This window comes from Anopheles marshallii, chromosome 3 (assembly GCF_943734725.1).
Source record: "Anopheles marshallii chromosome 3, idAnoMarsDA_429_01, whole genome shotgun sequence".
NCBI lineage: Eukaryota > Metazoa > Arthropoda > Insecta > Diptera > Culicidae > Anopheles > Anopheles marshallii.
In genome coordinates this window covers 10,128,106-10,153,358 of record NC_071327.1, presented here as the reverse complement: position 1 = coordinate 10,153,358, position 25,253 = coordinate 10,128,106, and the positions used below count along the sequence as shown (strand labels likewise).

The window sequence follows — 25,253 nt, the reverse complement described above, 5'->3', positions numbered from 1 at the left end:
TTGCTTATCTAAATGGGCTCTAATCCCGGCCACCGATAGCTGGCGTACCATGAACAGCCCAGAAGCGCCTGCTCATTGGCAACTCAATGAATGCATATGCTTATCACACCACGCCGAGGGTTGGTGATTGATTAATTCGTTTGATTGTTTGCGGGATTAAAACTGTGCGTTCGTTTGTGGCTTGGGGACGAAACCCGAATGGGGGAGGGGCAGGCGGTGCAAACTTTCCATACCCCTGTGCTCTGTTCCGCAAAGTGGTAGAAAACAAATGAGAAGTTTAGCTTGGGAAATGATGTTGATAAAACCCATCACGCGCTTCATATCTGTACGTGCGTTTAGATTAAGTAGCAAAAGGATCTTTATCTCGTCGAGTTCTAAATTTGGCTCTCGAAATATTTAATCAAAACCAGACCGGGCGAAGAACCCGAACGTTAGCTACTGTGTGTGTGTGTTGGGCTACATTTTAATTTGGGAACGATCCCAAACGCTGTTGCTGCTTTCCCATTCGTTGGATGCGTTTGCCTCTCAATACCGTAATTAATGCACTTATTGACTGGCGGACCGCGGCAACCCGCCCGGTTGTGGCTCTCTTTATAATTAATTCAATTAACACCATAACCCGCGGGGTGTTTCAGGTTTGCCGCGGTGGTCCCCGGGCACCCCGGGTGTAGGGGCACTGTTTCTGCCTGCGCTAAACGCATATAAATAATAACTTCAACGGGCGACTTCCACCTGGCCCCATGGTCCGATCCGCCCGGTTTGTCGGCTTGGGAACGGCGGCGCATTCATAAATTCATCCCATAACGCAGTGCCACACAAAACTTGCCAACACGCCAATCATCACCGCCTTAACGTTGGGGTGGATGGAGCGAAGGGACCGAAGAATGGTATGTTGTTTGACCCGCGATTTGTATCGAAGCTCATAATTTTCACCTCGTCGGGTCAGATGAGGCTCCGATCGGGACGTAATCGACGGGCCCCGGTTAGTCCCTTCAACGTTCGGGTCCATTTTCGTGAATGAAATGTTTCAGCATTAACATACGTGGTAACTATGTCCGGTGTGTGTGTGTGTCTGTTGGCGGTTGGTGGCATCCTCGTCGTACACTCCGGCCTGCGGAACGGTTGTTTTTGTATTTTGGGAAACAATTATTATGAAACATTATAAATTAGAATAATTGCCATCAATTATGCCACGGTGGAATCTCTCCACGCGGACATACCCTGCAGGTGGCCTGCGCTGGCGATGGGAAACAGCGTACGCCTAGGAATCGCTTGCCACCACAAGAAAGCACGTGGTTGTTGTAAGAGCCGAACGTGAATGGTAGAATGAAAAAGATGAGGATAATATGAAGTGAGGACTTCCACTGTTTAACGGGGAGATGAGAAACATGATCAAGTAGCAAACTGTATTGCAGCTAGGGCAGGCAAGAAGGGGAAGGTGCTTTCGCATAATCCGACCACGATCGCTCAACACTTCCGCACGAGTGGCCCCCAATACTGTTTTAATGGCATTGAAATAATCTATCCCGAAAATGAGCGATCAAGTGTTTGAAAATTTGATGCTGAGCAGGCGACGAACCCTCTCGCAAGGTGTGTTCATCCAACACGTTCCCGGGGCCAATCGGACGATTCTCGACCCGGTTGCAGCAAGACCCATCGCAAGAGTGGCACAATTATTGGACACAGGCCCCGGCACACCAGTTCCGTTGATTTCCGGCGATTTCCGGTCTGTTACCGGGCTGTTCTGGATCTTCCCTCCCGGGGTGGACCGGCACTAATCGATTAATAGGGCGAGAATGATTTAAAGCAGAAAGAAATATTGATGCTCTGCTCAGAGTGGTTTTTTTAACCTCCGCCGTATCATATTTTCTCACGTCGGCAAACACTCTGTCAGCGCAGAAAGGCAAACATTCGCCAGGGGGGTGGTTGGTAGCAATGTGGGGGGTGTGTAAAAGAATGGGTGTGAAGTTGATCAAAATATCGGTTTGTTGCTAGATTGATCAATTATTAATTCTTTATGCAAAATTTACTCCACTTACACACGCTCTCTTCGTGTTCCGCTCATGCCTGAGTTTGATGGTTTGGTTGGCGTTTGGCGAAAAAATCTACACACAAAACGTTTCCTAACACGTTTCTTCCGTTTTCTCACGATCGCTTGCTCCTTCCCGAAAAAAAAGAGCTGTTGAAAATCGTTGTTTTTTTTTTGGTGAATGTTCACGTGTACGTGTAGTGTGTGTGTGTGTGGTTATTATATCATCGGCCGTAATCGAATCGTAATTCTGCTCGGGTGTTTTTCGATAATTTTCTTGAACGCATGCTGCGCGTTGCATACAACCCCATCATCCCCTATTTATGGTTTAGCCTTCGGGGGTTTGTACACTTCTTCAGAAAAGGAAAGAGGAGGATGGGGGGGGGGGGGGGTTTATGGTTAACGGAAGGAGTGAGGGAGGGGCGCCTTCATTAGATCGCCGTACCTTCGTTTGATGTGACGGTAATTTGTTTATTGGAATACAAAATCGACTGATAAAGTCAAGTTCGATTGTGACACATGCACCACGTAAGCCCTCACCGCTGATAACGCGCAACGTTGACGATGATGAATAAACCTGTTCTGCTTACACGACGTGCCTCGTTCGATGCTTATCACCGATGACGACGATCGGTACAAGAAGCTAGAGCTATTTGGAAAGTCTTACCGGGAAAAAAAAACATGAAACCATCGTCACCCAGATCCGTGTCTCCTGCGTGCGTGTGTGTGTGTGTCTCAATTGTCCCTCACAGCCGTTTGTTATGTTTTACCCGAGTCGACGGGACTAGAAGCGCAATGGAACAAGCGGAACAATTAAGGAACATCAAGATCGTACTGGTGCGATAAAGGACGAAGCCTACCCAGAAGGCGTGTCCACGACGTGGAACGTGTCCTTTCGTGCTATGCTGCGTATGCTAATCAATCTGAGAGAAGAGCAGGTGTGTGCGCCGGAATTTGTTGGTTGCTTTGGGTGAGGTTAGCCGCGAGGACTTACCGCAAGATTAACCGGTCAACAGCCTTGCCGTCCTGGGTCGAGTCACCTGCCACGAATTTATGTTTGCGTTGTATGTTGGTTTTTTGTTGCTTTGTTGTTTGGCGATGACTTAGTGACTCGGAGGCACAAATGAGCACCTAAAGACACAGCGAAAGATATCATCGCGAATGTCTGTAATTGTGATTGATGTAAATATTAACCAAATGAAGATCTCATTATATTTACGGTTCTGTGTACGCTTACTTCGCAGTGCTAATGAATGAATTATAAAGACATCAAAGCAGCACCATTTACCAGCCGACACTAATTGGGCGTTGTGGCCCAAACAGTGTCCTGCAAACGGTGTTCCCCGCGCGTGTGTTGCTTCCAAAACTGGCCGGCGGAGCAAGTTCACGATAATAATAATAATGATGATGCCGCGAAAACTCGTGTGACAATTATAGTGATAAGTGAGCGAAGGAAGGTAATCAATATTGTGCGTGTGTTGGTGGTCGAGTTCGTCCTGAGGAAGAAGCAAAGAAGAAAGAAAAAAACAACCAAGAAAGGACGCAACCGATCGCGACATCGTGTCGTGTTCTGATTATGCCGCTTTTGGTTGCTCCGAGAAGTTCGCATGGAGTGGCCCTCGTAGACCACCATCATCACCTGCAGTACCGTCAGCTGCACCGTTCCGGTAGCTTCGAGACGTACCAAACGCACCAGCCAGACCCAGAACCGAACCGTGCCGTACCCGAACCGGGGCTGATTGTTGGGAAAGCCGCAGACAGTGCGGTCGATTTCAGTATGTCAAAGTTTAAAGCATCCTCGCGGCATTCGCTGTACCGCCAGTTTTACGGTGGTGATGAATCGCCACCGTACGAGAAGCCGGAAGAATCAGGTAAGTTGGGGTTTGCTGTTGTACAACATATGTCCCTGTCTGGTTTGTTGATTGGTATAGCACACGAAAAGGGTGAATCTGGTGGTACATCCACGTGCCGATCAAATGCCGGCAATATAAATCATCAGACAAGTCTATCAAATAATCGTTTTAAAGTCACTCGACAAACGATCCACGGGTGCCGATGGTCTTGAGAAATGAGGGATTTGTTTTCTTAAAGACTTCCTGTCCCTCGCCAGGGTTGCTGGCAGAACCCTTTCTGTGGTTGTGTGTTTTCTCGGCGCACCCGAAAGGATATTCCGCTTCCCTTTACGCTTGACGGTTGACGATTTGGCTCGTGTCAGCAACAGCAAACATCCGCAACAATCCTGGGTGTTGTGTGTGCTTGTTGGGTAACTAAGTTGGTGCGGTTGCGTTCCTGTTTTTTTTATTGTACTGTGACACTCTTCACCTATCAGACCGATTATATCCCGAGAAGCAGAGGGGAATAAAAAGGATAAACCAGCACGCTGAAGGAAGTACGGCAAGTCCTTTTTGAAGCACCGGGTGGAGTTGCGTTTCGAGATCACGTAAGTGTTTTTTTTTTCTTCTCCCGCTGTTGTTGCGCTTCTTTTCATGCTCAAGTGCATAAGGCAGCTCACAAGGATGTGAACATTGGCCGAATATTGGGTGGGTTTGCTGCAGTAAAAAAGGGGTGCAAAATAGAGGGAAACAACCGAAAGCGAAAACAACCCTTTGATTTATTTAGCAAACCGATGACGCGACGGCAGCCACCTCCGGGAGGGGTTTCCCCCGGTGCTCGGGTGACCGAAAGAATGGCCGTGATTGCGTATTTCCCGTACGGCGTATCATCGGAATTGAGAAATCGTTTATTATGTTAAGTTACCCCCGGCAATCGAGGCAATAATGTTCTTTACTCCTTTTTCCAACCATCCCAACCTGCACGCGTAGTCTAGAGCTTATGGAACTTCATTCCACAGGTTTTTTTTTTTCGTTTGGTTGGAAAAAGGGGACACTTTTTTGAATTATTTTTTCCTCGAGAAAAAGGAAACCTTCCTTACAAGATCCCTATACCAAAAAAAAAAGAACCTTGAAAGGAATTCGATGTTGAGTGCCGTTCGTATATATTTTTTTTTATTATTATTTGATTTGATGATGTGAAAATTCAACCCGGAAGCAACTCCCGGCGAATCGTCATGATCGACGAGAGTGAATACTCGCACCCAACTCCATCGAAGGGGTGCATATATTATCCTTGTGCCCCCCCCTTCGAGTACCTTCTCGGTGGTGATGATTGTTATTTAAATAGCGTGGTGTATGGCAAGGATCACGCCCCATACGTGCCGTATGAGGTTGGGCACACTCCACGGGGGATTTAAAGCGAGCGCTGGAAAGAGTCATCAAACGTCGTGGGAAAACTTTCAACAAGTGTGTGTGTGTGTAGCGTGGTTTTTTTGTTGTCCTTTTGAGGCCTTTTAGGGGAGGCGAAGGATATGATTCGTTACGGTACGCCTGTTGCGACAATGCGTTTGCTGTGCAATTTGTAACATTCTGATTTATGAAACTTTATTGCGCTTTTCCCGAGTCTAAATGAGCAATAAATTTTACATTCCACCTCGTTTTACTGTGTGTGTGTGTGTGGTTCGAGAGGGGGTTTGAGGAATGAAGAACAGGGGGGGATGCATGTACGGGACTCCCAGATTGATGGACACCGCTGCCACACGGCTGACAGGTGACGAGGGTAGTTAAAGGCGACCGCATGTTTTGCCAGTGACCACTTGTTTTGGGAATCGTCCCCATAAAGATTCACCGAGCCAAAAATTGATTGTATCTTGTGGCAAGGAAAATGTTTTTCCACGCACAACCCCCACGGTAACCAATTAGCTTGCCGGTTTGTGGGGTGTTCTGCGTTCGGTGCGCGATTACCATTTCGTTAGTTAGCGAGCACCCAGAGGAGTGTCAGATTTTGATTCGAATCTAAACCGTTTAAAATTCATACAGCTCAACCTATCTGGGTGCGAGCATCAGGGACGCATCATTCACGCTATGCTGCACTCGCTTAACATATCATTTGCATGCCTTTGCTGCTGCCATCGGGAGGGAAAAAAAACCCATCGTCCTACTGGGGGCGCAATTAAAATATCGTTATGACAGCGCAAAGAGAGAGAGAGAGAGAGAGAGAGACAAGAAAACAACAGTGCTGCACGTACGGCGAGTCGGGGTCAGACTGTTTTACTGCTTCGTTCCACAGGCTGTTCGTGTTCTAGTGTGCGTCTAGATGGAAAGGGGTCTCACTATCCCGCTCGCCATTATTAGCCGCGTCTTCTTAAACAAACATAACACTTTCTCGGCTCGGCAGCACGCTCGCGGCACTGCGTGAGCTACCGTAACGTTGGCAAGGGGAAAACAGAAAGCCCCACCTTCAACCAACATCCTTTCCCCCCCACCACCGCTTCATGGAACCCTTCCTCACCCGTGGGGGTTCTTTTGCTAAATGACGCGAAAGCGCCGCCGAGCAAAAATAACGATAATTAACTCACATTACATTCGGAAAATAAGAAGCTCATCCCTCGTGCAGGAAGGGACGGTTAATTTAAATACCCACACCCCCCCCCCGCACCGCATCGTCCATCGTTAACCCATCTTGCTGCTGGATTCGCACCAAAGTGCAGCCCAAAGTGTTGCCGCAAACGGTGTCGGTTTAGTCTCAGTCGATGCAATCCGCAATGCACCATGGCTAGTTAAACATGCATAACTGTTGCACAGCAGGTTGGATAAAACGTACGCCCCTTGCGATAAGGGGGTGTTGAGAAAGGGAGACGGAAAGGGGAGGAATTGTTGCATACATGCAGCCCGCACCATCTCCCGCTCTCCGTTCGCACAGTGCGGCCACAATGACTTAACAATAAATAAAGTAATGAATAAAAAATAATAAAAATTAATTTAGTCTCTCTCTCTCTCTCTTTCTCTCTTTCTCTCTCTGCCTGTCTCGGATTGTTTGCCAAAGCGTTTCGTTCACCGGTTAGCGCCTTCGGTCTTGATCGCGTTTTGGTCGCTTAATTCTTTTCCCCCTACGTTCTACGTGTCGGTGGCTTCTTTGGGACAGGTTTTGTCAAGGTGCGACGTGAAACGTCAGACACGAATATTGGAAGGTGGTTTTTTTGTTGTTGTTTGTGTGTTTTGTTTTTTTTTTTTGGTTGTAACTCACAGCTGTATATAAATCAAATGATGAGTTTTTCGGTTCGTAGAAGATGAGGCGAGTTATGGAATGGTGAAGATAGTTTTACATAGAAATAAAAAAAAACACACACACACACACATTTAATTTCGGGCCCACACAAGACGATACTTTCCCGTGGGGGTGTAGCAACGCACGGAAGGATGAGCAGAGAAAATGTAAAACAATTTTTTCGTGTTTGTTTTTCTTTCGTTACATTTCAATTAAAGTGTTTTGTTTTTGTTGTTTTTTTGTATTAAAACCGCAAAAAATGGTCCATTTTTTTGTTGTTGACATTGTCATGAGGATTGGAGTTCTTTTTTCCCTTATTTTTCGGTTGGAAGTTAATTTAGAGCAAGCTGTCGAAAATGATCACTTCTTGCAACACTTTTGCATGTCATTACAACCGATCGGTTAGACAACAACGAACTGCGAAGGAAGATAAAAAAGATGTGAACAAGTAAACATATCCGTAATTACGCCGCTGTGTTTTGGACCCGCACGCTGATAATGATCTCGTGCTGTCACATAATTACGTTTTCACCCTCAGAACTTCCTCCTTCCCACTCCCCCTGCCTTTGGTGTGGGTCTTGTCATCGTGCCGGAACGAAAACCCGGGTGACATTCAAATGAGCAGCGACACGGGACAAGGAAGGGCCCTCACTCCATCTTGCCATCAATTATGGCGAGAGGGATTTTCTCAGCTGGCAAAATGAAAGAAAACGCACACCCGGGAAAACAAAACGGGGGGTTGGTGGGGTGATGAAGGGGGCCCAAAAATTATGGCCCTGTCTGATCGCAACGAACTTCGAGTTCGAGATGTGACGATTGGTGACACTGGCCGGAGGTTCCCGGATGAACTTGAAATGAAGTTCAGGTGACGAAGGGATGAAGCCCGCAATGCCAGTCCCACACGGTGGGTAGGTTAGTAGAAACTCATCGGCGGAAGATTTCCACTTTCGGGGTCCAATGTCTTCACGGACAGTGTTTCTTTCGTGCCCCTCTCTTTCACCTCCCGTTCGGCTTCTAGTGTTTTCCGGCACGGAACGGTGGTTAAAATAATTGCTTGTACTATTTGACAATTTTTATTCCACTTTTCTCACTTCGCCGTCGTTTATCATTGTCGTTGTTTCAGAAACGCATAAAATTTGTAACCCACAAAATCCGTCGAACAGATTGCCCGGACACATGCACACCCCATTTAGTCGAGGGCATAGGTATACGCGCGAAACGCCACGCAATCCACCTGATCCTCGGCGTGGAAGAAATTATTACAAGCTCATAAAACCAGTCCAGCCCGAAGACCGAAAGTCGTAACAATTGCACCCTCCGCTTGTACTCCCGGGGGAGGAAGCGGGTGAGGGGCTGTCGTGTTTCCGTTTTGCGGTCGCCTTTTTCGGATGTCGTAACGCCACGCACGCATCTAGCCAATTCAAAACTGTCCGACGACGGCGGCCAAGGCAAACCCGATCACCGGCAAAGATAAGATCCTCGTGGCTCTGCTGGTCGCTCAGGTGTGTCGCTCTGGCCCCGGGTCGTTAATTTGTCGCCTTCGGATTGTCGTACACATTCGGCAAAGCGGGAGAAAATAAAAACGCGCCCCGTAAAATCCGTATGTTAATTTGGCGCTAACAACACAACCGATGTGTTTGTGAGTGATTCAAACAGACGTTAACCACGGTCACAAAAAATGACTGATGATCATTTCCAGCCCGGGAAGTTCGGGCACCCCCTCCCCCTCCTCCCCAAACGGGAGGTATGGAAAGAAGCACCCCCCCTCCGATGAGTGGCTTCATTTTAATTTCATTTCCATTTTGCTCCCACCGGTGTGTGATTATTTATTTCCCACCTCGTGATGGGGATCCGGGGTTGGCAGGGGATGATGACGGGAAAGCGTCTCGGAAGAAGGTCTTTATCTCGATCGGTCGCCTCGCGGGAGTCCAACTCCCGCGGTAACGTGAAACTGGTGAGCTTCCGTGAAATTAGAGGTGTAAAATTCCAATAATTGCAGTCCCCATACGACTTCGACTTCCATCCGTCCGTTTCGTCCGGTTGGTCCGGACGAAATTAGGCACTGTTCGATGGGGGCATCCGAGCTGGTAGCATCATCATCAGGGCCTGCTCGCAAACGCTGTAAATCGCGGCCGCGCGGAATTAGCGTATTAATCTTGTTGGTTGTCCAGTGTTGTGGCGAGATCTCGATCGTGGCGCTGATCCCAAAGGCGCTTCAATTTCGTGCCAGAAATTCATTCGTCCGTTGCCCAATTTTTCTCCGGGTATCACCCGGTCCGTGCAGGAACACATTCAGTCCCCCCGAGTTTGAGTTGAATATTCAAATTTTAAATTTGATTCGAGTCATCATCATCACCATTTATCTCCGACCAGGCTGCTGGTGATGAAGCGGGATGAGATGTGGTGGAATGATAGAATCCATTGAAGAAGTCTGAATGTCTCGGGGCATACCCGAGGAAATTGCTTCTGTTTGCGTTCTCACGCAGGGACAGGAGTGTTCGGTTTGACGCGAGATTAGTCTGCTTTACGGTGTCTTCGGGAAGAGGGTTTTTGGTGGGGATTTCGTTTCGTTGGAAACATGATCTTGATACAGAACGGGATAGGTGTGCTGTGCTGTGTGTTCCGGTGCAAAGAGGATAGTAATAATTTCTGAAACGATTTTTTTCTCCCAATTCCGTTACGCCACTGCCATCGGGTCGCCCAATCGGACGAGATTTCGGGTCGTTTCGTTTTAATATTTGAATATGCTCCCGATGGCGAGCGGTACACGCGGAATCGAGATCGTCCAACGGGCGACCAGCCCTGATGGCAACCGAACCGGCCGCGCGCAAAGCAACATCCCCGGGTGCCAGCAGACACGGCATTGATGACGAGATGTTTGAGCTGCAAGAGTGCGCGCGCGCGGTTGTTACCGTCGTATTGTTGACGATAATTACGATAATTTGGTACTTCCTGCAGTATGCGCCGCAACATTCGCTGCCCGTTGGACGATAATCTGGTTGTGGCTGTGGATGGATGGATGAATGGATGGTCGGATGGGAAAAAACAAATTACCACCAAGTGCTGCTCCGGCCAGTGATTCGATCGAGCGTATGTTATTCTGTATGATCTGGTTTTTTTTCTCTTCCCGCCCGTTCTGTTGACTTTCGTTGCGTTGCGATATTAAAGCTGTTTCCTTTCTTCTCGCATTTCAATTCACAGAACCCGCCGAGCCGGAAGGGCGCGAAAAATCCTTCGGTAAGTAAATATCGTCAAACGTGAAATTAAATCCGCTGCTCACCGATCCCGAAAAACCCAAATTGAAACGTAAAGGTTGAGCGCGTGATCATCGCAACAATCGCTCGCAAATGATCGAGGCATCGATCGGGGAAAAAAGTAATTATAAAATGAAAGGAAAGCGTAAGATTTGAAAGCCCGATAGGGCGGGAAACCTTTGCCAGGGTTGGCACGACAACACGACACACAATTACACCGATATGCGTCCTCGTTCGTGGGAGGATGTCGAACCATGCGGTTGTTTTATTTATTTTTTTTTTTTTTGTGGGAAAATCGTTGTCTCCCCTTGTTGCCAACCAACAGGAAGGGAAGGAGGGGTAGAAATAACCCAAAATATCGAGGTCATATGTTACCGATGGGGAGGGCACTGATTATGTTAGCGAACGAACGGCCCAGACCAGTCGGCTTTATCGCCGAATAATGCGATAATGTTTTTGTTCTTTAGGGGTAGAAAACGATAATCTGCATACAGCGCCGCGCCATCACACGAGATCGGATTCGAGCGTCCCATGGGTGCAAGGGAGGGAGATTGTTTTTGCGGACACGAAATGGGCGACAACACGATTCGCGTGTGAAAAGCGTACAGCAAAGCGCACATCTTCCACGCGGGGCTTATTGTTTGCAGCGTTGGGGTATAATTTTTCTACATCCCAGGCAAACCCGGGATGTAAAAGCTTAACCGTGGCCGCTATACACCAGTAATGCACTCGTCGCTGCACGTAAGTAAGTGTGCAGCTTTTTTTTTTTGTTTCTGGCCCGGGAACCCACCGGAGGATGGAGCGATAAAGAGAATGAGTGAATATTATTTTTAATCACAACATCGCGATCGATTGTTTCGCGCAGTCGGCAACGACGGCGGACAGGAGGAAGGGTACAGGGTGGGAGGGGATGGTTGGAACGCAAACCAGGACACCGTGGCATCCTTTGCGAGTTTTATCCACCCGGCATCACCACCGTTCAAGGGTTTTGCACGTTGGCTTACGGTGAGTTATTCATTTTTTCATCTCGTACTACTCGTTCTCGGGTGCATCAAGAACGTAATATCGACGGTTAATAAAATGCGAGGATCGCGCAAGAGGGTTTAGTTGCCTTTGTTTTTTTGTTTTTGCTTCTTTTCGCCCCTTTTAGTAAGTCCTGCGTCCTCTCGGTTCGCTCATCGCACGGATAATGAACTTGTTTTTTTTTTTTGGTGCAGTGCAGTTTAATGGTTCCGAAGTTAAGGAAGATTTAAATTTAATAATCATGATGGCATCGAGTATTTTCGGAGCTTTTGTTTTTTTGTTTTTTGTTCATTGCCGTTTAGAAAATCCTTCTAAACGAGTGTGACGAGTGTCGTTCGCTGCGTGTTGCAACGCTCACACTCACCGCTTTTGCGATGGTTTCGGCTTCAATTTGGCAGTGGATACAAAATTAGCAAGTAAGCGAATATTAAATGTGATTATTATTTGTCCATTTTCGTGACTTTTGTCTTGCTTCGGGTTCGTACCCACGTGAACAGTGAACGATACGATGGGAACTAATAAAACGCGTCATGCACCGGTTCGATGGGGCCTGCACTCCAGCTGCACTTCGGACGCGCGGTGGAGTTGCATGGAAAAAATAAATAACATGATCGATGCTGTTGTGGCTTGTCCAATTGTTGTTACGCCGTGTTGATAGTGCTTTAGTGGCGCATGTAGTTTTTGCACCGTGTGTGTGTGTGTGTGTTGCACCTTTACGCCGGCGCAGCGAAATATCACAGTTTAATGAATTCATTTATTATTTAATTTGAAGTTGCAATTTGTAATAATCTGCAACAAAAGGCGCACACGTCCCCGGGTGCCGGTGGGTTCGTGTGATCCCGCCTGTTTTGCCGCCGCGTCGATGCAATGTTTCAGTTCGCATCAAAAGGCGCTCTAAAAATCAACCTGGGGATTTTTTTTGCTTTTTAAAGCAAACTCGTCTACAAATTTCGTGCAAGTGTTTTGACAAATGGATGTTTACCGGTGATCGTCGGTAACCGGTGCAATGGTGCAATAAAAAAAATCATTTAATTTAAATGATGATTTATGCCATTTGCCGAGTGTGCCTTGGTCCGGTTTTGATTCGAAGCTTAATTTCACGACAAGATTACCCCCGGTGTGGATAAGATTGCTGTTTTTTTTCCCCCAAAGGGTTCGTTTCCTCAAACTTACAAGGCCACACCAAATCACCCGGCATCAACAACATCAAGGAGGGGGATGTGTGTAGAGCGGGACGGAAAGGCAGGAACGTTCCCATAAATATTTTGACAGTTGCTTAAAGCAAAGTTTTATGACTCTATCCGTGACGCGGTGGGCCGCGATGTGTTTAAGACCTGCCGAAAAGGCTTCGGGTTTTCGGAGCGGTGTAAAAGCACCAAAGCGCCACCGCCCAACGATGACCGACAAAAGACGGCGGCGCGCTTGTTTGGACCGTGGCAGGTGGGGGGGAGGGTTCGATTCGGTCCCTTTTTTGGTGAAAGATTCGCCTTCCGCAGTAGACGATAATGATGGGCAGCGTGTTTAATTTGCAGACGCGATCTGTAAATTAGTGCCTGCTTCGATTGCCGCCGCTGTAGGTGAGCCACCTAGCCCAACAAGACGGTCGATACTTTGTGTGGCAAGCTTTCCCTGACGAGTTAAAGAAGTTCGGGTCGAAAGAAAAGAAATGGACCATCATTCGCAAAAGACTGGTCATCTCAAGCGCCAGCGAACCTTTCGTTTAATGGCAAAAAAGGGATGATATGTTTATGCTTTAACCAAACAAATGAATTGCCAATTTGATAAAAATTTAGATTATTAATCTAGAGAGCGGTACATCAGGGTAGAATTGGCTTTTTTTGTTGTTGTTGATGGGTACGATAAAACCGACCGGTCATGGCGTATTGTAATCTGCATGGTTCGTTCACCTCATTATGTACGATGGACATCTGTTGATTCATGGTTTTTTTTTTTGGGTCGAGAACGCCACCAAGAAGCAACCTTATTGCTGGGTTGCAACAAAAGAAACCCATAGATGGGGCGCCTTCCCATTAGCCCTACTGGTACCGTTTCTAATCCAAAAAAGCCATTTTTTGACTATGAACTAGTTATGTGCAGCACCACACTCGCACTGATGGGGAAAACTGCTGGGGTAGGGAAGTGCTTTGCGGCCCCCATATTCAACGGTTGGCATGACTGAGAATTGGCTAAATTTTTCCACATCATTTCCGATTTAATTCAATCGACCCGGCGGTACCCCTAACACTCACACACACACATCCCCTTCAGGGGATGCAATACAGGGGTTTTCCCATCGCCGTAAGGCTTTCATTCATCCCGGTCATCGTCGTTTCTGTGTGTACTTTTTTGTTCACCCCAAAAGCATATGATGATTTTCAAATTGTATTTTGGTGCACAAAAAAAAAAAAACACACACACACACACATACGCTAGCTGGCGCCTCGCCAAGCGTTCGAAGGCAGGTAGGTTCACACGGAAAATCTCATACACAGTCTGGTCCAGAAGGCATCCGCATCTTCGCCGCATGCGCTCACCACAATATGAATATTTCTCACTTTAATTAAACAGCTTCTTTTATTTTCGTGCGTTGAAGGTGGAACGGTTTTTGTTTACATTTTCGATTAATCGACGCTCTACATGCAATCGGGGCTTTTTTTTTCTTTTCATCAAGCCGCAAACGATCCGCCCGAATCGGGGCCCGATCGTCATCGACTTTGACTACATTGTGTGGCTCGATCGTCACATCGATCAGTTTTCAATCTGCTCATCATTATCCCCGTTCGTACGATGGCGCTTCATGACTGGAGGAATTATAGGAGAAGGAAGGAAGGTGGGAAAAGAGGGAAGGATGGGGGGGGGGGGAGGAATTGTGTTTAATATTGCCGGTATTCATTCATGCATTTTCCTTTACCCAAGTCGGAGTGACTGCCGTTTCTTTTGAATGAACGGGCTTGTTTTCACCAGTGAAGGGTGGTTATTGGCGGAAGAAATGGAAAGGTAACGTGCCTGCTGGGCACTGTGGTTCCTCATTCACGAGGGGATGCACAGTGTGAACGGTAGGGGAACGATATTCTAATTTGTACCTTTATTCAAATGACAATTTGTACCATTTCGAAACGATGCATCTGAGCGCTCGTTTTAATTGTTTTGCATTTTAAGTGCGCTTTTCCTGTTGCTCTGTTAATTTAACCATAAACTGGACCCTACAGGGGTTTTTGTATGTCAAATCCAATCTTGCAAGAAATAAGCTACGTGTGCAATTTTTTATATTTATAATGTTTTTTTCTTTAATTTGTTTTAAAAAAGAGAAACTTTCTACATTTCGCTTCCTCAATAAATATTTTAAAGTTAGAAATTTAAACTTAGGATGGTACATTTGCTTGCAAACCCCTGTCAAGATGACCCTGAAAAAAAAACAGATTGACTATTAATTAACTCGGCTACATTTAATTGCATACAGCAAAATAGTAACATTAAATTAACATGAGCAAACAAACATGTCACACAGCGAGTGCTTTTGTTACCCAAAGCAAGCGACACAAGGTACACACGGTGTGTTGTTGCTCAGACCATGCTGGTGTCTCTCAATCGATGGAAACTTCACGGATAATCAAGGCAAAATGTGAGAACATTTTAAATTAAAGCGCTTGTGACACATGCTTACAGCTACACAGCTGATCTAAAGCCCCTGTGTAGCTTGTGGAACTAATTCACGAAACTAATCAACGGCCGCGTTGCTAGTCTGCCGTTGGTTCGTCTCAAGCCACCGCAATGTGCTCGACAACACTGTATTAGAACGCTTGCACCATCAGGCATGGCGGATAGTTGATTGTGCATCAAACCATGAAATTATAATAAGCGTGTGTGTTGTCTCCGATTGGAGTAGTGTTCTTGTAATTATGCAACAGACGAAACGAAGCAATTTAAATCGAAATTGAAATCTATTTACTTGCGATGAAGGTAGTTGCTTAACACTGGTTTGAAAGGCAGGTCGGTTTGAAATCAAGAAGTGTTGTGTCTGACTATTTTTTTTTTGTAAAGAATCGTTTGTTTGAATCTCTAATGACAAATAATTCGAATCATGAGTCGAATCTGAACAGATTCACTAAGCTCCCAAGGAGGTGAAGAAGACTGGGGAACTTTGAGGGTTGAAATCTTCAAAGTTTTATGAATGTCTGAAGACTCAGCAATTCTCAAAGAATTCATAGAGAATAATTCTCTGATGTTGCAAAAATCCTTTCAGGAGATTCATGAATATCGTGTAGAATTATTCATTTGATTCAACTATGAACAGTCGTTCGAATCATTCAACTAAGAGTCTATTCTCAAAAGATCCATGAAATTGGTTTATGAAGATTTAAGCAAAAACTAAAATAGCAATGATTGCTTTGATAATTTTTAGAGAACCATAAATGTGTAAAGCTTCAGTCACCCACAGAGTCGCATCAATCTTGAACCTTTGAAGATTTAGCTTATTAGAGCTTGTGAGACTTTCGCCTTTTTTATTCAATTTAAGATAGATTTTGTTTCTAAAGGTGTGTAAATTTCACGTAGGTAATGTTTGTTCTGCGTGGTGAAATACGCTTTATTGAGCAGCTTAAATAGTCGCCCGAAGCGAACTCGTCACACCATCATGAAGCATCTCATTTTCCCTGCTAGCGATGTTTCATCGATCGTTCAGTACGGTACGGCGTTGTGGCGTGTGGTCTCTTCCATCTCATACGTAGCCTCAAGCGACATGCCATCGTCGCCTTCACTGGCAGCTGCTGCACTTTGCAGCTCGCCAGCTCGCGTACCATCCATATATACTTCTTTTTCCCGATGCCAACGTAGCTTAGTTAGGCTGTTGTTTAATCTCTTTCTCCATTGCTCCTTTATGCGGTCGAGCGTTTGCTGGCGCTCTGACATGCTGCGGCTCGTGCGCCCCATCAGCGTGTGCCATTGCCTGCGGCGGGTGACAACACTTAACAACAAACGCAACCAATGCACTTTGCATCCTGCACCATCTTCGGCACATTAAACGGTCGGCGAGTGCAACCGTCGCGCATACACCGAACGCAATCACAATTAGTGCGTGCAGCAGCAACTTGTCACCTCGTTTATGGCACTTAAAAGGACACGACCTGGTGGTTGGAATGTTTCGCACGGACAAGGACGTATGGGAAGCCATCTCCGATCTGGTGCCAGTTGCATCTTTGAGCTGTGAGGTGAAGTGCGCTAGAAAACAAGGGCAGGTTTTGCAGTGGAATTTGTCCCGTTTGTACAGTTGCCCGTATGCTCATCTGGAGGAGGATTCTATAAAACATTCCTAGAAGCCAATCACTTACCCGACAGCTGTTGTGCGAACTTGACCCTTCGTCGCAACGGAACACGGTGGAACAGTGAAATGCATTTCAAAATTGGACTAGAAGAACATGCTGTCAGACGAAGATAAAAATTATCATTTTTCTCAGTAACGGACGGGCGGAAAAGGACAATTAAGGGCGAAGGATGTGTGCAGGACGATAATGATGCTTCAAATCCTGAATTTTGCCAGGCTAGACGAGACTAGAAACAAAGGGCAATTATCGATCGGACAGAACTAACATCCTTGGATGCTAGAGTAAGTAAAAACTCCGTGCCGAGAAAAAAGTCACAATAACACAACGTGGCTGTGGAAGGTCCATTCGGACAGTCGCTCAGGTAGAAACAAATGCAAATTATCACATTGCGTACTTTCGGTTCTGCTCCTTTCTACTGCGACCTTACGGCTGACCGACAGTTTCGGGTCCGAACCTGAACCTGCAGTAGAATGCAATAATTTCGTTGTTGACCCTCTCGTCCGTCCCGCTTTATACTCCCCACCCTTCCTAAAGTTGTTGCTGCTCTGCGCATAAGCTGAAAAAGGATAAAAAAGGCACACAGGAGAAAAGCAGAAAATAACAACAAAATCAAATGGACACAAAAATAAAAAATAAAAAGGATCGCGGACCGGATCGATGGTCAAGTTGCGTTTCAGCAGTATAAAAGGAGTTTGCTGAGAAAGCTTCCGAAAGACCGAAAAACCGAACCGGGGAGGGTTGTGGAACAAGGGGCTAGTGCCACAAGTGTTGACACGGGTGCGGCCGGCGGGAAAGGTTGGAAGCTGCGGAAAGGTGCCAAATCCAGGTACAAATTAGAATATTGGCGCCCATTCAATCAGCCGGAGATCAGGGGACTGTCTATGTTGCCTCACGGTTTTGCCTTTAGTTTATGTTTTATGCTTTCCTTTTGTCGTGCCGCAATATTTACGATCGTGCCGTTGTCAGGGTGGATTTTTTTTTCTTGGATTTTATTTCTTCGTGGTATCTGTTGGCAATTTCAACGTTCTGCAGTGTTTTGTTTGGTTCTTGTATGTTGTTTTATTTATTTGCTTCCCCGTCCAACCTTTTTACAGCTTCCAAACGGCAAGCAAACCGTTTTTTTTTTTCATTCTTGCTGGAAAAATAATATTTTCTACCCATTTTCCTGGCAAATGACCGTCTCTTCCTTCGTTTTGATGTGCGGCCGTCTAGTTTGGCCAGCACTAATATTTCACCGCATCACTAAAAATGGTAAAGCGAAAAGTATTAATCAACAATGCAACATCAATTACGGTGCATCATTCTTTCCCGTTTGTGCCCATCGCGGCCATCTCGGCCAGTCAGCCGGTGCAATTCATTTGCCTTCCATATTAGTCCGATGCTGCAAAATCGATTGCTCAGCGGTTATGGCAGCATGCAGCTTAAAAGATGCAGCTCGCAGATGATGACGACGACGACGACGATGATGATGCATTATTCCTTTCTTGTGCGTGCCTTTGTTTTTTTTTCTCCTTTCTCTCTCTCTCTCTCTTTCTTTGCTGCCCTCTGCTAACTCTTCACATCATCCACCAATCCACAATTGCGAGGTACCACCGCTCGTCCCTGGCATTCGGTGTTTCGGGGGCCTTGACTGATTGAGAGAAAGAGCATGATGCTCTAAGCATAAAGTTCATATCTTTTAATGTGATCCACAATTCGGGAGCTCCGCCCTAAGGGATCGCTAAAAACTATAATCATATTATGCTTATTGTGTGCACTGTTTCTCGTTGTTTTCGTGTCGGGTTGGGGTTTTTTTCGCGTTGCTGCTGCCGTACCATTTCCCGTCTCTTGCTGCCGTACGCGCTCGGGTTGCTAGCCAGATGCAGACCGGATCGTCGGATGCAGTTGTGCAGTGGTGCCCGTTGCACCGAACCATCGGGTGAACGGATTATAATCGAGTGAAGAGCAAGCCACAAAAGCAACCGAAACGCGGACCACACGTCCATCTCCATACACGAAGCATAGGGGAGGGTCTTGGGTGGGAGCAGTGGAGAGTGGTGGTTTGGCTGTGGCTTCTTCCGCTACACAACATAAACCACGCCGATGCTGCTCATTCACGCAGTCATGCGCTTTTCTGCATCGTTCTGCCATTCAAAGTATGCTCGTGCATTCATTTCCATCTTAAAGAATCGCGTAAGATGCCTTTTGCTCGGTGGTGGGTTTTTGTGCAGGCTTTTAATTTCGTTCTGCTGCTCCTGGTTCCACCTTACCCCGCACCCTCCCTGGCAACGTTCCAGGGTGGGGGGCGCTGAGCAAAAGAATTCGTGCTTCTCAGAAGGAAGCTCTTACCCGTTGCATACGATTTCTGGCACAACTGCACTCATCTAGGGAGGTACTAGAGGGAGTAATGGAAATCCATTCGTCATGTTGATTTTGTATCCGGTATAATATACCGCTTGCAACAACAGCAAAAAATCCCCCGGTTCGGCTCAAAACTAATATCCTAAACCATATTTCATCCCATTCCCGTAGCTGCCTGCTTGCATCTCATATTCAAAATCAACACAGTGCCACTCGCGAATGGAGGCCCTTCATGCGATACGACCTACAAGTACCTCCCCATTTTACCAACAAAGGGCTGTACGCGTATCCCTAATCCAGGTCCGTGTAACGCTGCGCTCAGCAAAGCAAACCGTAATGGAAAACGAAAGACAGCAATAAAAGCGACGAACCCGCAAATCAGAAACCGGCCACCAAGGCCAACCTGCTACTAATATGCAGATAGGCTGGCTGGGGTTGTAATTTTTAGTAATTTAATTTCGTCCTTCACCAACCCAATTCCTCTCCCTCCCAGTGCCCTCCCCCCCCCCCCCCCCCCCCTTTTTCCCAGGGTTTAACAGCGAGGAACTGCATGGGAATGGGTACGGAAGACCTTTAAAGTGAGGCTCGCGCTGGGATCCCGAAAGTCAAATGAAGCGAATGGGAAGCGTACGGGGCGTTAAGAGCCCTGGGGTCTATATTTATGGCCATCCTATTACCGAACTGGGTGGATGTAGCCACCGTAGCCATCGCTGGAGGATTCTGTTCCCATAAGAATCGCGCGCGTACCGTTCGTCGCCTGCAGCTAGATGTGTTGCGGATAGTGCCTTGAGGCTGTGGAGCATCTATACACACACACGCTCGTGGTTGGCCTTCGCCTTGCGGCACACATTTCTCACACACCGCACCGAAGGATCGCGGGTTTCATTTCTTATTTTGCATGTGCATCGTTCTTGGTGCGAGTTGTTGTTGTTGTTTCCCCGAGTACCGATTGATTGCGGGCCACGGTTAGGCTCCTCCCTTAGCAGCCGACTACCCATTCTTCGGGGTGGATCGGTATAATTTGCAATCATATTTTTATCCACAATAGACGGCTTTCGCCTGGTCCGGACCAGAGGGAGCGGGGGTAGAGTTGGGAGTAAGAAGGCGGATGCATCGGGATGCATACGAAATGATGGCCAAATGGTGAAACGACGACCGGTCGACCATCCGGTATCCAGGATCTTTAAGCCTCACTTCGATTGCCTTGAATGTGTCCCAGGTTTCCAGCGGTGGTCGGTGTTCGGTAATGGCGGGACGGGCAACCTTCTGGAGCAAGGCCCTTTGATGCCGGTTCCGTTGTGCAGATTGTGGATCCACGATGGATCCATAATTCCATCATCATCATCATTATTTCCGTTCCGTCGCCTGTTGCTTCATTCGCCGTGCGCTTCACCTGATCGTTGCTGAACGTTGCCGTTGCACCGCAATGCACCCGATGCAACCCGATACGGTATCGATCGCGAAATGAATTCACCATCATGCACCGTTCGGGCCTTATAATACAATAATAATGAAATCGCAAGACGTGTTTTATGCAAAAATTATAATCATAAAATTAAATAAAAAACAAAACGAAACCTGCACACCGATAATCCGAGCGCGGCAACGGTGCTCGGTGTACGCGTACGCGTTCCGCATTTTTCGCTCATTTACTTCCCGGCCAGCAGAAAAAGGAGGACTATGCTCTGCTGTCGATTGATCGATCGATTGGTCTCGCGCACCGAAAGGGTTGGGGTGGGCAGAAAGATAAGGCAGTGAGGATGGAAAATGGGAAGGTGGGGAAACAAAACAAAAAAAAAAACCATCCAGCGTAATGAGTATTCCCTATTCAAAGTGCAATTTGAGGCAAGGAATTACAATAATCAACGTGCAGCAACACGATCACGTGCAGCACCACCATCGTACCGCGTTGTGGTTGTTGTTTTTGATAGTTTTTGTTTCTTTTACACCAAAAAAAAAAAGGGATTATTTTGGGGAACGATGTGAAAGGTGATGTTTTTGGCCCGGTAAGTGCATAAACCGATACGATCTACACGTTTCTGTCATCTTGAGCTTTTTTTTTTGGTGTGTTGTGTTTTGTTCTTATGCCAAAAAAAAAAAAAATCAGCATGGTAAACGGCACACCGTCAGGTGAAAAATGGAACCCAAACCGTGGAAATTCGCGATAAACAGTGAAACAAACTCCGAAGAAAACCCCCACCCAACGAAGAACGAAACCACCTTGCCGGAACCGTTCCCGTTGTACTCATTTGTTTAGCAATCTCAAAATCGGCCCCGAACCACCGCCGTCTGCCCCAGGGGGGAAACCGAATTTTCCTCGAGCCTATAAAGTGTACAATTAACAACCCAAACGAAAATAATTAAATTATCTCGCCGGTGTGTGCGTTTTTTTTCTTCTTCTCCTTTGGGCATGCTCGCCGACGATCGCATGATAATCGCAAACCGCGGTTCTGCTACCACACCATTTCCATCGTGTTGATCTCGCGAAACGATGAACAGAAAAGATGGACGACTTTTGCCTACGAATGATTGTCTTAATACATCATATCATTTGACTACCCGGGGAGTTTTTTTTTCTTGTTTTGGTGGATAGGGAGGAAGCACGATCGGGTGCCAGCCGAAAAGGGGGGTGGCAATTTACATTTCCTGAAGGTGCGAGACGATGCGGTCCTTTCGGTTGGGTGGATATGCTGATGAGCGCCTGCTGCTGCTGATGATCACCATGCGGCATGCAGATAAGCACCGAGACCACTTAACCACTACAAGACATTAACATTTCTCATGCCTTCCCCGTCATGAGCATTCGTGTCTTACGATCGGTCGTAACCCGTAGCCCCTAGGTCGAGCGTTATGATGGGGAGGCGTTCTGTTTCGTTCGAACGATTCGCCCAAACAGCCTCTGCCGCGGCGCACCGTCACCTTTATCGTCTCTTCGTACACCTTCGTAATGGTAATACCGCAAGCGGTGAAGCTTCTTGCCCGGGTTCGTCGCTTGTTTGTGCGAAAAGAGTTTCGGGATCAGCTCAACAATTCGATAATTATGGGATATGTGACAGGTGCGTGTGTATGGGTGTAGGAAATACGGTTGAAGAAAGGATAAGTGCCTCACCTGTGGGACCTGTGGCTGTTGCTTTTCTCTCCCTCCCCCCCTCACTTTGGAACGGTGTGCATTCAAATTGAAAACGACGTTAACAAGCTTCCCGTATGTACAAGGGCTGGTAGTTAACCAAAAAACCAGAGCCATCCTACCGGACCTGAGCTTGACCGACTGTCCCACCGTTACAGATCGTGCATACATGTGCGTTAGTGTGATGATTGTCGCTGGTGAAATTAGCATGACCGTCATTAATTAGGCCACGAAAGGCTTTTACTGTGTGGCAGGGTCTCGATCTCGTGCTGTATGTAAATACCGAACGGCGAGCAGCCGTACGCAGCTGGACATTCGCGAGTTCCGAAAGTGCGAGCTGCGAGCTCGTAAAAATATAATGAACAAAATTTGTAATGAAGACATTTATGTGCCCGTCCGATGTGCAAGATGTGGCATAAATCATGCGGCTTTACTACCGGCCCGGTCTAATTTGAATAGTGCCCACAGCCAACACGAATGCAGAACCGTAAAGGGATTGGGTACGGAGCGTACCGACCACTCACTTAAGTAGCAGGGAAAATGAAAAAAAAAAACGACGATTGTTTCGGTCCGCTGCCTCGGACCCAAACCAAAGAGGACAAATTCGTCACTCACATAAGGTCGGGCGGGGAGGTAGAATCCGTTCTCGCGTTTCGGTGAGCGAAGAGTAGCCAAATTTGCTTATCCACCATCTAAAAACGCGTATCGGCGGTTGGTCCAAGCAAACCTCTTTTCTGGGACGATCGGTGGCCATCCATCTACCTACCCGTGGCGTTATCTTAATTCGTTGGCACATTTTCATTTGGGTAGGCTTCACCATTTTACCATTTTAGCTTCCGGATGCGCGATCGTGTGGTAATTGTGTGCCACGGGTAAGCTTTTTTTTTCTCCCCCGCGGCAATCTCCTACGAGAACCATTTCTTTTTAATTTGCAGCAAGCTCACCAGCAAGAGTAAGCCATTATGACACCGGGATCGGTCCGATACCCTGGGCAGATAGGGGTCCCACCGGACGCACCATCGACTGCACATCAATGCAATGTCTTCTTTAGCAGTGCGCGCAGCCCCAATGCACGTCAGATGCATCTTTACCTTGCCGTTCCTGTTCGTGGACTTGTGTTGCACTTTTTTTTTACCCGAGCGACGCGACCATCAAGCGGTTTGGGGGGAGTGGATAGGGTTTGGTGCAGGCTGTAATTGAAAAGTTCCGACCGTTCCAGGTACCTTCACTCAGCGTGGCTCACGCCGTACAACGACATTTTAATTAGTACGTTCGCGGCGTAGATCGTTAATATGCTTAAGTACATATCAATTTATTAATTGCCGCACGGCCGGTACATTTTACCAGCGTGCCGTGCATGCGTGTGCGTATTTTACCCGAACGGATCTCGCCCCGGGTAGGATGTCAATCGCGCTCGTAAGATTTAAATAGTCATGTAGTCAGGCCCAAGTTACACCGCGCGAAGGCAAATATGGCAAAACAGTAGCTGGCAAAGACCGAAACGGGGTAATTAAAAGCCATGAATACAATGTACGGCTTGCAATATGCATCTATCAGTAAGGTATCATTCCTCGACCCGACCTTACCGGCCAATGACGGCAATGGCATTGACGCGGTGGGTGCATCGATCGGTGCTTGCTTCCGTCGAAATCAGATGCCCAAAACGGGTGTTTATGAGTCCAATCACATCATTAATAATTTCAACCATTATTTCTCATCAATCAACATCATGCGGATCGACAGTTGTTACCGTACCCGCCATTTCGAATGTTCACCATGATTTTATTAATATTTCTCCACAACGGATGAAAGGGGGCCGCCTACCGTAGAACGCATTCCGTATCGGCTGCATAGCGAATTGCAGTTGAAACTGATGTGCATTTCCTGTTCTCATTAGCGTTTCGATCCGTCAAACCCGCCGTTGCTGCGGTCGCCCACGGTAAAGCGCAAACGAAAGACTTGCCCTCGGAAACGATCATGGTTTTTTTTGTTTTAGGAAACGAACCCTCGCTCCGTGGAAGACCTTCGGATTTTCGGCCGCTTTTGGGTAGTTTTGTTCGGGGTTCTTTTTTTTCCCTCCTTTCATGTGTTTCATTCTGCCCCATGCGGTCTGGCTGACCGGCAAGAGAGGAGGGATTGGTTTGGGATTTGCTTTTTCGCGCGACCTATAATTATGCGCTTATGAGTGGTAACCACCTTCCAGAAAGGCATAAGCATACACACCGGCATTCTAATGTTCCGCGGAACGTCTGTACCGTTCCTCGAAAACCGAAGCGTTTGCTAATCAAATCGCTAAATTTATTACACCATCACCCGAGCGCCGTTTTACCTTTTCGGCGGTTTACTGCTTTCGAGAATCAAATCAACCAAACAGCGCGCCACGGGAGTGCGGGGCAGGGAGAGGGGGGAAGTGTCTCTAAGAGGTATCGTGGTTTGGTGGAACAAGTTTTCATGCTTCCCTGGCCGGCCATTCATGCCCGCCACCGGGCTGTGCAGGGTATTTCCTTCACATGTACGCTTTGTCGCGCGTATGGTGTGCGGTGCAGTGCATTTTGGCGCATTTGCACAATGCTGCTGCTCGGGGCGATTCGTGTGAGCGTGTGAAGGTGGAGGGTGTTGTAGTAGGACCTGTTTGTTGAAATTCATTCATGGATTTCTCCTTGAATGAAACCTCGGCCGTACGTTACGACAGGTCTAGCCCACGGTTCGTCGGACCGGAAATGGGCACGGGATTTAACGGCGCACCGAAGGGAATCACGCTGGCGCCTAATTTTTGCATAACATACAAGAAACATTGATTTGTTGCTGCTGCTTCTGTCGCTTCCTTTTCTGTCGTAACACCGTCTTGCGTGCACCCCCACCCTAGTGGGTCGCGTCCCACTTGCGAACGTGTTCGACGTGATCTTTAACTATTGTTTTCAAAATTCTATTTACACTAATCACCGGCAACGATCGCGCGTGCAACCGGTACACAAATGCGTGATCATGTTTTGGAGCTATTTTTGTGCTGTTTTCTTTCTATCTCTCTCTGTTTCTCTTGCCCTCTGCCATTGCAACAC

At 47.1% G+C, this 25,253-nt stretch overlaps 1 protein-coding gene across 1 annotated transcript in view; it reads left to right on the top strand.

Moving 5' to 3' along the window:
• The first annotated feature begins 3,605 nt into the window (after nt 1–3,605).
• LOC128710768 (uncharacterized) overlaps nt 3,606–25,253 on the top strand; it is a 96,782-nt gene continuing 75,134 nt past the window's right edge. Inside the window, exons 1-2 of the mRNA XM_053805620.1 lie at nt 3,606–3,900; nt 10,331–10,366. Of these exons, the coding sequence (XP_053661595.1) occupies nt 3,606–3,900; nt 10,331–10,366 (331 nt within the window). The remainder of the gene's footprint in view (nt 3,901–10,330; nt 10,367–25,253) is intronic.